Source organism: Pagrus major, chromosome 24 (assembly GCF_040436345.1).
Source record: "Pagrus major chromosome 24, Pma_NU_1.0".
NCBI classification, from domain to species: domain Eukaryota; kingdom Metazoa; phylum Chordata; class Actinopteri; order Spariformes; family Sparidae; genus Pagrus; species Pagrus major.
In genome coordinates this window covers 10,958,467-10,973,914 of record NC_133238.1, presented here as the reverse complement: position 1 = coordinate 10,973,914, position 15,448 = coordinate 10,958,467, and the positions used below count along the sequence as shown (strand labels likewise).

Below are 15,448 nucleotides of genomic sequence, written 5' to 3'. Positions count from 1 at the left end.
TTAAGATGAAAAATAATTAGTATGTCCTAGATAGCAGCCTGAGCTTGACCAGATAAAAATGGTAAGTACCAAATGTCAGCTTGCTATCAGCCTTATTATGTCGTACAAGTATGGTCTCAAAACTCATTTGCATCTAATTGAGATTGTAAAGATGTGTAAATGTATTCTTAGAGAACACAGTTTTTCACAAATCAGCTTCCCTGTAGGATATATTCATCTACAATCTGTTTGCTTCAAACTGAGGACATCTGTGTTTCCTATGAGTGGACTGGATGTTGTGGTAGTGATAAGATTGTAAAACTATTTCCATTCTATACCGTTTTTTTCTCTCAATGAACAGAAAACACACTTTCTTCAATTCCATTTGCATTTATTCTAAAGGGAAAATATATAATTCAATAAATATTGCGGCAACAACATCGGCAAAGACATTTGAAGGTGACATCAACATTCAAGAAAAAACATGATAATGTACATGGGGGAGGAGACGACAGATTAGAAAATGAAGATAAGAGTCGGGGCCACTGAGCTGTCTAATGTGACAGCGCTGGCATTTTGAACAAGCTAATTGGGAAAGTTTGAAAGTAACATTGAAAGTGCATCAATACCTTTTGATATTTGAACAGCTCATTAATTGCACTGTTGTTAGAGAGAAAACCACAACTTTAAAAACACTTGAGACCCACAGGGCTAAGGGTTATAAAACCCAAACACTAAAGTTACCAAACCATGGGGGGGAAATAATATTATCCAATTTTAAGAAAAAGGCCTGGTCACACCAGAAAGTGGCAAAATATAGCTGGGGAGCTAACCGCTAATGCTAGCAAGCCAGGTCAGACACAATAGCTCCCTTACCTTTTTTTCTGTATTGTTTACCCCAAATAGTTGATTTCCTGTCCATCGACTAATCAATGAATAGCTGGAGCTCTGCAATGAAGCGTTACTGACGGGGGAAAAAAGCTATCCAAGTTTGCTAAGTCTGCTGAGTGTTTGCTAATTAGCAAGCTCATTAGCTTGGCTGCTAACAGCACACTAAGTTCACACAGTTTATTTAAAAGATGTATTAAATGAATGGTGCAACACAGCTAATTAACTATAATAGATTCCATCAGTATGGACTTTCTCATTATCCATTCCCTCAAAAGTCAGCACTGCCGAGACTGTTAACTAATGGGCAATGGCACAAATTCACAAGAAAGGATTTTTATTGCAAATGTATGCCATTTTAAACACTGGTGTGACCGGGCGTTGTTTAACATTTTGCCAGACAGCAGAGTCTGAACACTTCAGGGGAATGCAAAGCAGAACGCTCTGATGTTTTCAGAGCCTAATAAACAAGCTTTAATTGTTGTTCTCATTTCCACTCCCTCCCTAAAGTGCAGTGGAAAAATGATTCATAGCTCAAAACTGGCTGTCAGCCTTGTTTGGACATTTCACACAGTTGCTCAAATTTTGTCAAATGTTGGTCAATTAAAGCTTTTGGGCCCATTAAAAGTCCATTAAGGGTTTTAAAATGCATTTGTTCATCACACAGATTGAAGGAATTGTTGGCCAAATCCAAGAGGCTGAAAACAGCTTTGAGTCATTTTAACTTATGACTCCATAAACCGTCAGTGTGGAGAACGGTTAGCATGATGTGTCTTCAGAGAGTCATCATGTATCCATAGCTGTTGAGGTGAAATAAACGGGCGCAGAACGGCTGTCTGACTGGTACAAACGTGCAGTTATAGACTCAAACAGCTTGGGCGTGACCAGAGGAATTGTTCGGCTCCTCGGATCACGGTGGAAACGCATTGGGATGAAGCTAAAAATGAAACGATGCAGTTACACACCAACGACTTCACATTATACCGACAACATATCAGAGACAGGGGGACAAACAGCGTCAGGTTTCCTTCACGCAGGACTAAGAAATTCCTCCTCTAAGCTCCTCTGCACACACACTAACAGTTACAGGAGCAGGGGCGAGAGTGAATCAGTTCAACTACCGTGACGAGTTGTTGTATAACCCTCCGAGCAAAAAGTCTTTGATCCAGCACAAACAACAGCAGCTCCTCTTTTTTTTTTTTCCCAGGCAGCAAACCCCCATCACCGGCTTTGGCTCCCATTCAGAAGATCACATGTTCTCACACCCTTCCTTTACGAATGAGCATCTCTTAATGACATCACTCCTCCCGCTCATTTCCTGTTGGTGGTGGAAAGCCTCGACCGCATCCGCTTCGTCGTCCCAGAGGAAGCGGGTCACTTCCCCGAGCAGGTAGCTCGCTGACAGATAGCTTCCTCGTCTGGTGGGGCGGGGGGCCACATGGGTTGGGACGCTACTACGCATTGAGTTTTCATTGGTGCAGAGTATTCCAGTAACATGTACATCAATTGAAGCTTATAAAACCCCTTTCCAGACAAATAAGGGGTCTTTAACATGCAGGAAAGAGTGCTGCCCCATAGCTTCCTGCTTGCACTGTGCTCTGTCCTCATTCTCAGTCTAATCCTCCTCAGTCTGATCAGTCACATGACCGAGCAACTTTTGGCTTTGTCCTTCCGGAGGTCCGAGGCCACAGCCGCCAGGTCGGGCCTTCCGGGCATGTGTGAAATCCTCTTGTTCCCGCGGGCGGCCTTGCTGCGCTTGACGTTTTTGTTGTTTTTGTTGATGCAAGCCAGCGTCGCCACGTGGAAAATGTCTCTGACGCTGTTCTCCGACTGCTGGGCCGAGCACTCGATGTAGGGCGCCGAGATCTGCTTCGCCATGCTGGAGCCCTGAGGAGGAAGAGGTCAGATATGGTCACCACCGGACGAAAAGGCTCAGGTTAGCAAGAGGTCAACGCATTTCTAAGCACTCGCGTCAAAGATGACGGAAGGATTTTCGCTCTTAGGGATCAGTTAAACACGGCTTAACATAGTGTACAATGAGGGATTATTCATTAATGATCTCGGTCACAAAACCGATTTACTCATTGCACGTTTCATTCAAATTTCTAGAGTTTAAAAATGTTACAATGCTGGTAATCATACCTGGTCATAAGATACTGGTGTCTGTCTGTGGTTGGAAAGCTCCACCAGTGTGCTCAGGTCGGTGCGCAGGTCCGACTTACATCCAACCAACAGCATCTTAGTGTTGGGACAAAACTCCTGGATCTCCCCTTTCCACTGTGGAGAAAGACAAAAGCTTGTAATCACGCAACATTCAATGTTTCTTCTTAAGTCGTTCAACAGTGAGAAAAATGGGAAAATTATCTACCACTGATGTTAAACAAAAGGGTATAATGAGTAGAAGATTGATATTAAGCACCATTTTCTCAAAAGACCAACCAAAGCCTAATGCATGAGAATGATGATTAAACCCAATAAAGGGTTCAAATATTTGACAAAATATGCATGTTGGCCACAAAATCCCATGAGCTCTACCCCCGTCACCCGTCCTTTAAGTACAAAGGTTACAGCTGCCACTTCCTGGAGCCCCTCACGCTTTGAACCCTGGAAAGGAACTACAAATAATCCCCATGTTTCCTCCCTGACAACAATAAATGCTCTGTGATCAATGGCATTTCTCCAGGGGCTTTAATCTGGGGCTAATGTGCCTCAGGGCTGACTGGCTGGCTGGCTGGCTGGTCAGGGGATCAAGTTCATCGACATCCAAAGAGGAAGTTGTTTCGTACAGTGTGTGTGTATCACCTTCTGTCTGCACAAAGACCACTTGACTAAAAAGCCTCGACCAACGCTCATTCTAATCTGGACGCTCACTGCCTGAAACATTACCTTTAGCGAACACAACCCCACAGTTTGATCACCAGACGCTCACATTGAAGCATGTGAGCAAACAGCCCAGTAAGCAGAACAACTGCAAAACAAGTTCCTAATTACTGCTAATGACAGATTACAGTGTGCAGAACAGATGAATAAAACAATACAGCTGTTCACGAGCCAACACCAACGTGATTTAACACTACCGTAGCTGGGTGTGTGGTGAAAACATTTAGACCCTCCAATATGGCTGCCACACATGGCTGTAGCTTCAATTTCTAGATTCAATCAGTTAAGTTTTAGGCCGAATAAATAAGATGGTTGGGTCCGATTGGTTCCGGGTTGGGTTGAGATCATGGTCTATTTGTTCTTGGGTGACTTTAAGACTGTCTTTTTCTATAAAAAACAATTTATTGATGCCAAGGTCATGTAGGTTTTTCCATGGTTCTGTTTTGGATTGGGTCCAACATACAGACTTGCCAAAACCCAAAATTTAATTTTTATGGACAGCTAAAATAAACACCATGGAAACAGGAAGTTCCTTACAAAAGAAGAGCACATGCCAGGTGTATTTTAACTGTAGAGAACAATGGTTTTACATTTTTAGTACCATGACAGTCAGATGACTGAGGCTGCATGTCATGCTTTGTGTTCAGGACACAGTCTGACCTGTGGGAATCAACCAGTTCGACCACAGTCATATGTTAATCACCCAGCAGCTCCATGTGAGAAACTTCCAGCCCCTCTGGTGATTTGACCCAGCGACTTTCCGGTCACACTACAGCTTTACGACTTCACATCACGAGATCTGATGTGACCGAGACTCCAAAAAATCGTTTGACCGTAGACCTAGACTTTTGATCCAGTTAAATGCACCATGGTCTTTGTCAGCAGATCAAACTAAATCAAAGGAGAGGAATGTTTGGAGTTTAAAGGCTTAATCAAAGGCTTGATGAACGCCTCTTGAATGAAAGTGGCATTAAAAAAAAAGAGCAACAAACCTTTTTCAGCACGCTGTCGAGTGTTTCAGGGCGGCTGATGTCGAAACAGATGAGGACGGCGTCAGAGTCCGGATAGGAGAGGGGCCTGACATTGTCGTAGTACGGAGATCCTGAAACAAAGGAAAACAAGAAACGAAATTCAGATTCAGTTGACTGCTCTTTGAAGCTGTAGGGCACTCACAAATGTACATAAACCAGGTCAATGCAATTTTTCATGTCATCCTTCTGATTTTAAGACTGGCCTGCAGAAAACAACTCGACCACTCTGCTCATGATGGCTTCAGTTTGCTGTTGAAGGCCATAATGGGATACTCTGAACAAAGATTCAGCTCCAGGGACACCAGTACAAATCTTGCCGTCAATGCTTTACAGACATAAAATTGTACTTGTGTCACAAGGCTGGATTAGTCCTGGTTTTCCAGTTCAATAACTTTTTTTTACTCAAGGACACTGAGTTGTAGCTGTACTGAAAGAAGAAATACCTAAAGCGAGGGGCAGCGACTACATGAAACATTAAAACATACTTTCTAGAATGCATGAACACGGCCAGATCATCGCTTTACACTCCAAAGCATTTCTGACAGTTATTCTCACGACATGATTGCAGCTCAGCCATAATCCATGGCAACCAGGCGAGAAAAACAAATAACGCCGCATCAGTAGAAAATATGTGCTGACTGCGACAAGATCACTTGTTGAAGAAATCCTCTCCGGAGAAACAGAGAACTTCAGAGCGAGGAAATGACTCCCTCCTCAAAATTGAAGCCATGTGTGAGGGAGACGCCCATCTCTACGCCAGACTGAAACATCTCCGGAGAGGAAGGGGAGGTGGAGGAGGGGAGGAGAGGGTGGCGTCATGTCAAGGTGAGTCAAGATCACATGACAAGCTAGAGCTGACCACACACAAGCGGCTGCCAAAAATCTGGAGAATTTTGTTTTTGGGCAACTGAAGGTCCCCCTGGGAGGTCCTTTCCAAACACTGCTGTGGAAAAAAGGCCTGGAATGCACTGTCACATGCACACACACACACACAGGGATCTAGTTATCCTAATCTAAACAGTCTGGATGGGAGACGACACCGTTTAAACAATCCACGTTTCCTTCCAGGCCTGGGCAGCGCAGAACAAAGCACGACACCAGCTGATGTGTGCGCAATAAACCAACCATTGCTGCACAGAAATCTGAACTGTATCCGTCTCTGCAATCAGGCATTGTCAGTGTTCGGAGGTCACATGGGCGGATTCAAACTTAGCTAGGGGTCAACAATACTCTGAAAACTGTGCAACCACCAAATGCAACAAATTAATATCAAAATTATATGAGAATATTAGAAATAAGTCCTTGTCTGTGCCACTAATCAATATTTTTGTAATCCTCAGAAATCCAGATTTAGCTGATCAAATTATTGATATCGTGCTAAAAAGTATGAAAAGCACTCAGACTATCATCAACTATCTGATAGCACTAGCTGCCGGTCAATAGCCTACTTGACTTCTTGCTAGCTATAGCACAGAGCTCTGGAAAATACGTTTATCTGATGTTAGTTCGTTTTATGGCAATAACTCTCTTTGTCCTCGATGTAGACAGCAAAAAGAGGATCCTTGCTAACTTTTTAAATATCAAAACAGCACAGAGCTGGCGTTTCTTGCTAACAAACCACATTTGGCTACAGACACTGATTTGCAATAAACGTTTACAGGCTACCAGTTTCACAGCCCTGGATTTTATTTGGGGCTATTACTGAAAGGACAATTTATGTTTGACGACACAATGCCGTGCTCTGGCTCAAACCCTGAATTTGAAAGTATCATTTCCTCAAATGTCAATACAGGCAGGCCGTCCAGGATGTAGCTAATTCTGTCTTCATGGATTTAACTATATGAAAAACTGCCTGTGAGGGAAGTGAAGCCGCCAGGAACTACACAGAATAATTTATTTTAATGTCTTGATCTAAACATAATGTGTTTCAGATGGGCACGGGCTCGTTATTTCCCAACGACTTTTCTGCTTTTCCAGCTCGCTCTCTGAGGATCTCTTGGAAAGCCGTCTGATAGGTGACACCACCTAAACAAAAAGTCTTGACACTGAGCAGCTATCGCAGACACAACACAGGAAGTACGAGGCAATGAGGAATGTGCGATCCCCCCCACAAGAATTTATTTCCCATTTTTCATGGCTGTCTCACAATCAATCACGACCACATTTCATTGTTTCCCTTCTTCTTTTTTTTGTTCAGCCCTCACCGCCTGGAACCAATCACAGGAAAAATAGGACCCTGCCACTGAAAGGGTAAACTGCAGTCGCTTGACATTTTCCAATGAATTGATTGTATTCACCACCCCGAATGAGATGAAACACACATATCTGAGTTGCTGGGTGCGGTGTGTGAGGTCTTGTTTTCAAAGTGTCTCTGAGTGTCTGCGCGTATCCCTGTGAATTTCACCTGGAGATTAAAGTATTTATAGCTGCAAAGCTCCCTGAGTGCATCTCGGCAAACTATTTCCAGCTGCACAACATAAACAGGAAAATGAAGAGCGGCAACTTTCAGAGAGGATCAAAAATTTGCATGTGGCGCGGTGAAGTGTGTGTATACAGGTCTAATGGTTTTCAGGAGGATTTTAATAGGAGACGTTTTCCTTCTTGTTTGCCGTTTACAGCAGTCGTAACTGCATTAGGCCTGCGTCTGAGACTAAACTGTGCTTCGAGGTCATCTTCCTGCCAACTGGAAAGATAAGAGGAAATCCCACAGCTAACGCACACACAGTATACACACACGGACAAAGACCTGGTGACTGTCATCTAATTAGCTCCTGTCATTGTTCTCCCACAGGATCTCTAAATCTGGAAGGAAGACACACACCCTGTCCACCCTCCTTGTCCTTTAAACACACAGTGACACACACTCTCCAGCCCCCTCGCCTTCTCTTGAACATATCCTCCCTTGCGTCTCGCTCACAGCAAATGAATACTGTCGTGCACACTGACATTAGGAGGATGCTGTGCTATAACGTGAAACAATACCCAACTTCCACTGTGGTCCTGATGAAAAACCAAATGACTTTCCATGACCGAGTAGAATCCCTTCCAAGATGTAAAAACGTCCTTCCTTCCTGGTTTGCTAATGTGCTTTTTCAGGCTCATTTCCACGACAGCTGGGATGAAAGGCATCGCTTAATGCAATAAATACACATGAAACGAGTTGGAAAATACATACTGCTCTATTCATGTAATGTGAGTCATTATTCAAATTCCCAGATGTTCCCCGACTTCCACCAAAAAACTAAAAAAAATCCGGACATTTCTGGATGTTGCCTGTCTGGGATACTGTTTCTTAAATATTCCATGATGTTCGAGACATCCAAATACCTGTAGGAAGCCTTTACACAAATGGCTTACTGACATGGAAATGTACTTTATCTCACACAAGCACACATAGTCCTGAGGTAAGCCAGCTGCCTCTGACAGTCTGGAGGTATGGCAACAGGTCTGCAGGCCTGCTGATTTACTGCATAGCTAACATAGCTGAGCAAAACTGAGCGGAGGGGCAGTGAGCATGTGTGTGTGTGTCTGTGTGGAGGGAGGCATTAAGCCTTCGGGAACACCTGTGGAAACAACAAACACCAACAGGCACGTCGAGCCATCCTACACCATCCAGCTTAAATATATAACCTCTCAGCAGCCAGACACATCCAACACAAACAGAGGAGACAGGGAGCAATTTAAACTGAAGTAACCTGAACCAATATCTGCTGTAGTTGCTGTGGTTACCAAGATATCTGTTGGTGCAAACACTGCCATCCTGCCACTTAAAATTTGAAACGGCATCAAATGCTTAATGACACAATAACACATATTACAATGTCTTACAATGCAATACGACATGTAATGATATTACCATTTACATATGTTATGATGCAATGTGACAGTACAATATTATATGATCCGATTATATATGTGCATAGTTACATCGTTGCAATATAATATCAACATACAGTGTTACTATGTGTTACCATAAGATGATACATCTGTATGTGTGATGTTACTTTGTATCAATATAATGTTAAGTTACAATGTTAATACTTGTTACCATAGGATACGATACAAAGATGTATGTCATATGTTACTTTGTATCAACATGTTTAGTTACAATGTTACTATTTGTTACCATAAGATATGATACAATGACGTATGTGTGATGTTACTTTGTATCAATATAATGTTAAGTTACAATTAAGTTACAACACCGTTAAATATGTTAAGATATTACACAATGCAACAATAAGAAATCCAGCCCTACAGTTGTTTGGCCAAAACTTGCTTTACTTATGATCCAGTTGTCCAGATGTAACTCCTTTACTGTGGAAGGGTTCAACAAGACAAACACTCCAACAGTAATCCAACTGAATGAAAAGCTAACATCCACATGTGAATGGACCACTGTTGAGATCCACAGTAATGAGCTCTGTAGGTGCTGTTAAGGACACTCAAAGCCACATTAACAACAAAGTGTGAATCAAGTGCGACCACACTACAGCTAACACAAAAACACCAGTGAAGTTTAACATTGGCTTTCAAACAGGCAGCATATTTGAGCAGGTGAACAGCGGGACACGGAGAGCCCAGAATGCAAAGTGTTCAGTGTCAAGACCGGATACAGGTTTTAATGTCAGGTGTAACATCACACAGTATTTCCATGACATTAGCAGACAGGAAGTCCATTAATCTCTCCCAGAATTCCAATGTCCCTTAGTTCATACACTGTATATCCAACAACGGCTCAATGCTCTCTCGCCAGCCGGCAAATTCCACTGTGATTCAATTTCCCTTTTAGAAACGAGGTAGGGCTTTAGTGAACCACGCCACTTCTCTTTCACCCCGCCAAGGATCTGGGCCTGCTGGGTACAATAGGGGTCTTTGTGGAGGAGGAAGTAGAAACCTTTAGTCTGAGGAATGCCAGACATGCGGCTCCAATTCGCTGAGCCCAGAAATGTGATCCAGTGCAACAATGGCTGCCGACGGAGGAATGGAGGGGGCACAGTGTGTGTGAGCGGCTGAGGGGCTTACTGGGTGCATGAAAACGTCCCATAGCCAAGCTGTCCGGCATTATGGGGGAAACGGCACATGCAACATGCTCGAGAAACTACAGAAGGAAGTGATCATCTGACCAAACCATGTCATCCTGTATCTTCCTTTCAAACTCCTTTATCTGACTTTCTTCCTGTTTGTCAAAGTGGGTCATCTTTTAATGCGCAAAGTTGGCAGCTGTTCCAATCAGCTCCAAACAAAAACAACAAGAATTTTCCCTTAAGGTTCCCAAGGATGAATACCATCAAATGAGATCCTTGGAGTCTAACGTAAGTGTCTCATTGGGAGTCCTTGATGTGGAAATGCCGAAGAGTTTGTGTTGTGCTGTTTTTATTGAAGCTTTTATGTGTCCTAGCTTAAGAAAATTGCAACAGACATCTCTAAATATGAAGTACTAAATACTAAGCTACTAATTCGATGTTTCCTGCAGTCATTTGACAAGTACATTATGAATATTTCACAAGCACAAAGGTGCAAAATCTGTTGAAACAGACCTTCCATGAGCCTGGGATTAGCGCCGAAACGATAAGTTGATTGACAGAAATTTAAAAGCTGCTTTAATCAGTGTTTAATATAAACAATGGATCAGATGACTGTGAAAGGGGTCGCCTGAGAATTATACACCTGACCCCCGTCAGATCATTTTAGCCTCTTTCGGCTCGTTGTTTTGGTTTCCTGGCCTGAAACTTAACTGTTTAGGTTCACTCTCAGCGCTCTCATGGGATCGTTTCCAGATGCAACAAGCGGCTGTTATAAGAGCGGAACAAAGAAAAAGAAACAAACAGAAAGAAACAGTATAAAGAAAGTTAGGGACTAGCTTGTGAACATAGCAGAACATTTAGCAGCTAAATAGCCACATATTTAGGAATACTGGACATACATTTATCATGTTATAAAAGATCATTTTAGCATCTTTCATCTCATTGTTTTGTTTTCACACGCAACAAACGGCTGTTTAAAGAGCAATAAGAAACACAGTAAACAACAGAAGGAAAGGTAGCAACTAGCTTGTGAACATAACAAATCGTTTAGCAGCTACAGAGACAGATGTTTCCCTCACAAGCTGGTGCAAACAGGTATGTTGGACATACATTTATGAGCCTAATGAAATGCTAATGTTATTCGGAGCTGCTTGATGTGTACATAAGCAACTAACTGCTAATAGCCATTAGCAAATAGTCAGTGTTGTGTTTACATCTTGCTGTCAAGCCTCCATGTGGCCCAAAATTAATCAATTATTGATCCAGTTAATGTGACTGTAAATTCAATATCTTTGGGTTTAGGACTGGTGGAAAAGCAATGTAAAGACATCACCACCTAAACTCCTAAGCACAAAAAAGGGGGAAAAAAACTAAATTGTCAAAAATGAAAATTGCTGTTTTAAGCAGCCCTGTCTGAGATTACCTAGTTATAGGTTTTCAGATGCATTTTTGCTCTTTCAACTCAGGAAAATGAGAGGGGGCCTCGGGCACACAGGCACAGAGCCACAGGGGTTGTTCTGTTTACCTTCACTATCTCTTCCTATCCTCCAGTTTGACTCTCAAACAAACACCTTTGCAGCTCATTTAGACGAGCAGGCGGGCAGACAGACAGTATAAACCGCTTCCTCTGCCGGTGAAAGAAGTGCGAAGCATCAAAGGCTGCGCCTCGGCCCCGACGGGCCCCACCCTCAGTCAGGGGAGGCAAAGCTAGCTCAGACGAGCAGGGTGGGGGACAAATGGAAGGCAATACAACTGGCAGGCATTTACCTTAATGACCCAAATTACTCTCATCACCCTCCCTTTTAAACACACACACACACCAGGCTGCTCATTAGGCCACTCATCACAGCAGAACAAAGACCACCACGGTGTGTGTTTGTGAGGGAGGGGGGGTGGAAGTATGGAGTGTTTGTCTTCATCTCTGCGTCCTGGTCTTTGTCCGAGTGCATGCTGGGGTCAAACACACATACACACACATACTGCACCCCCCCCAGCACACCTCTGGAGATAACGGATCAATTGGATTGGCCATAGACGATGGGTGTCTCTCTACAAAGGGACCAGTCAAGCCGAAAGCTGTATCAATCAGTCACTGGGTGTGTGTGCATGCTTGTGTGTGTTGGGTGAGGATTGAAGGAAGGCGGAGGGGGTGGGTGGGGGCTGGCTCCATCTCAGACCCGCTGATCTAATAGGAACCGCGTCCCCCCCTCGCTGTTTTATGAAGCAGAGAGAGAAAAAGAAAAATGGCTCCAGGCGACCGGCCAACACAGTGCAATAAAACAAAATTCTCACTCTGGCCGGCTTTCATTTCTTCGCCTCTCCACTTCAACAAAAACACACATTCTGTAGGGGTGGAAGAATTTGAAATGTGAGCTCCTTGTTTTGCTCACTTGTACTGTTACAACGCCTGAAAACGAGGACTATGTGCTGATGCCGAGTTTAACTGTAAAACAGTAAAAATCTGACTTTGTGTAGCGGCTGCTGCCCAAATGAGATCCAATGGTCAAAATTTGTGTGAAATCAGAATTTGTAAAAAATGATGGTAACACTTTATAGTAAGCATCATTAATAAATAGTTAATTAATGCTAAGTTAATAGTGGAGAAAGAATTAAATGCTTTATAAAACAATTACCAAGCAATTATAAGGTTTATAAATATAACTTACATCCAAATGTTTATACACAAACTACAAAGTATTTATTAAACATTTACAAAGTATTATAAACATTGGTTGCAACTTTACGTAAACAACTGCTCAAATTATTGTTTATAAAACATTTCATTGGTTGTTAACAGTGAAATAACTATTAACTAATGATTACTTAACTATAAATTTACCATTTATTAATGATGCTTACTATAAACTGACTCTGTTTCTTTGTTTCTTTTCCGAGGAGGACGAACGTTTTTCATGCTGATCTCCACATTCGGGAAAGTTACTCAAACATCGCTCAGGAATTCCAGGCCAGAGACCCGCAACAGCTGGCTGTGTGCTTGTCCCCGCCCATCACACCCACACACACACACACACACACACACACACACACACACTCTCTCCTAACACACACACACCAAATGCTCGCACACACGCACCATACGCCTCACTCACGCCTGACTGCTGTGCTATTCACTGCTCGGGCATTGATGGATGGGAAAGTGGGTTTGTTTACCCTCAAACACACATTTAAGCACACACAAACACACAGGGGATGCAGCAGCTGGTTTGGACCCTGAACACAAAGTCCGACCAACAAAGCGATAAAAACCAGAGAGTCAGTACACGTGTTGCACAACAAAACTTTCCCAAAAACCCCAATGGGGAGAATTTCAAAGTATGTTCTCCAGATGTATGAATATGAGCTCCGTTCAGCCTGTCATTATCGTTCCTTTCCTGTTTCTGCTTTCGATTTGCTCGGCCGGGAGGAATTCATAAATCAAAACACTGCACTTTGATGCATTTCTGTGTTAACACTTATAGCTTATAAGACTATAACCATTTCTATGTAGGTAAAAGGTGAGCGGCTTTCACAATGTGAGCAGGAAACGTGCCTGGCTTGTAGGAGCAGCAACTCCAGACTCCAGAGAAAAGGATTAACCCAGCTTTATTGATTAAAATGGGTCAGAGATTAATTTCATTATTCAAAAAAAATGCGAGCCTGAGCCTCTTTATGGCTCATGGTGTAAGGAGAATACCTCAGCGTGTGGCGTTAAAGGGGCACTATGTAGTTTTGGAGAATAAATTCAAACACAGAATTTGACTATTTACAATATTAATGAGGTAATAATACAAACTCAGAAATAGTTATTGCTCCCATGACTGATCTGTTTGAAGCTAGAAAGGTGGCAGGGTCCGCCACATATAAACAAAGTAAGACAGTATGAAATTGTGTTGTCCTTTAAGGTCAGTTTGTTTATCAGTCATGAAGACAAAGAGAGTTTGTTTATCTATTAAGATTTTTCTCTTCTGATTACAACTTTTCCAAAAACTACATAGCGCTCCTTTAATTTAAGAGGACGTGGCCAAACTCCGGATGAAACTGTACCTCTACCGGATCATTTCTTATCAGCGGGAGCGGCATGTCCACAGGGGTCACAGGAAGCTTTTTGCACAAGTGACCTGCATGTTTGGACATGTCCCCACATTGCACCACAACTGACTCTCAGTGACACCCAAACATGGAGCAGGCAAGACAAGAGAGAGCTGAGGGAAGAAGGGAGGGCGTAATTACCTGAGGTGTCCCACAAACTGAGCTCAATCCTCTGAGTGTCGATTTCAAAACTGGCTGTGTAGTTTTCGAACACGGTGGGGACATAGCTCTGCAGGAAAGATGGGAAGCATAAGAAAATTAAGTGTTGCAACTTTGAAAAATGACAAGAAATAAGCTTGTAAACAGAGGAATGACACTACATCTATGTGTGCAGCTGCAGTTGTAACTACCTGTACATGCTCAACTTGTATCACAATACTACAGCACAGTTTAATGTACACATACATGCATCATAAAGGTAATGTCCTTCATCATTATTGGAGCATCTGTCACATCCATCTCCATAAAACATACGACATGTTTGCTTATAACAGCCCAGTGTATTAATAAAAGCAGGTTAATTAGCAGCATCACTCTGCAGGGTCTCACCTCAGGGAAACAGTCCTTGGCGAACACGTGAAGCAGGGCAGTCTTTCCGCACTGGCTGTCTCCCACCACCACTATCTTACACTTCACACTCTGACTGGGATCCATGCCGGATTTCAGAGATGATTTCTGACACGAGCGTCTCTCCTTCATTGATTTCCGTCGGGATTAAGTGTAAAAAAATGAGTCCCAATCCTCTGGTGCCTTGCCTGCGTCGTCGTAGATGAACAGTGAAGCGACAGATGCGGTCGAGGTGCCTCCCAACTTGCCTGCCTTACTGCCTGCCTGCCTCCCCCTGTGTCTCCGCCTGCTCTGAGCCGGTAAATGCCATTTGCCTGTATTTATAACGTCGCAGGAGCCAATGGCAGCGGTCTGCACGAGGCTCGTCCCTCCCGCGAGCCTCCACACAGCAGCCTGCCGGCCCCGGCCCGTCCTCCATCATGGCGCCCCCCTTCGGACCGCAACTTCCATAACAAATACATACAAGGTGATTAACATTAAAATAAACCGAAGACAGAAGTTGTTTTTAAAAAAACAAGCACATTAAGACAAAGTAGCCTTTTCAGTGGTAGATTAAGAGGCATAAAACATCGACCTGCGACCCGCTCCGTGCTCAACAAATGCCAGTAAATGTCAATGTGTTGTCAACGAGCAAAAAGGGCAGACATTTTAAAATGTCCATCTTTTTTTTCTAACATTAAAAAAAGAGTCACTTCCTGGTTTGGGGCGAAATATCCCAGAGTGCACCTCGTCACACAACTATGTTTTCCTATAAGTCCTGTGATTTTTGTTGATTTGTTCACATAAATTAAAGATTTAAATACCACAACCTCAAAATAAACAAATAAATAAAGACATTTAGATATACATACATTTCCACAAAAGGACAGGAAATTAACTGATAATGCTACTAGCTTGTTTGTTTATAGCCTAGCTGCTAATTACAATTAGCATTGAGATGAAGGGGGATTAGTGAAAAGTAAACATAGACCTGTCTTACAAATGAAG

At 42.9% G+C, this 15,448-nt stretch overlaps 1 protein-coding gene across 1 annotated transcript; it reads right to left on the bottom strand.

Moving 5' to 3' along the window:
* Nucleotides 1–349: 349 nt before the first annotated feature.
* On the bottom strand, nucleotides 350–14,754 carry rnd3a (Rho family GTPase 3a). Its single transcript, XM_073462134.1, has 5 exons — nucleotides 14,444–14,754; nucleotides 14,036–14,123; nucleotides 4,740–4,849; nucleotides 3,010–3,144; nucleotides 350–2,754 (listed from the first exon to the last, which is right to left on the bottom strand). The coding sequence occupies exons 1-5, from the start codon at nucleotides 14,591–14,593 to the stop codon at nucleotides 2,506–2,508; spliced, it is 732 nt and encodes a 243-aa protein (XP_073318235.1). The 5' UTR covers nucleotides 14,594–14,754; the 3' UTR covers nucleotides 350–2,505.
* Nucleotides 14,755–15,448: the final 694 nt, after the last annotated feature.

What these genes read in the sequence shown, in the direction of transcription:
- rnd3a (XM_073462134.1), bottom strand. Translation starts at nt 14,593, where the DNA reads ATGAAGGAGAGACGCTCGTGTCAGAAATCATCTCTGAAATCCGGCATG. An exon ending in CAGTTTGTGGGACACCTCAG is followed by an intron (nt 4,850 to 14,035) that starts GTAATTACGCCC and finishes CCTTTGTTTCAG; the next exon opens with GATCTCCGTACTACGACAAT. An exon ending in TCGACAGCGTGCTGAAAAAG is followed by an intron (nt 3,145 to 4,739) that starts GTTTGTTGCTCT and finishes CTTTCTCCACAG; the next exon opens with TGGAAAGGGGAGATCCAGGA.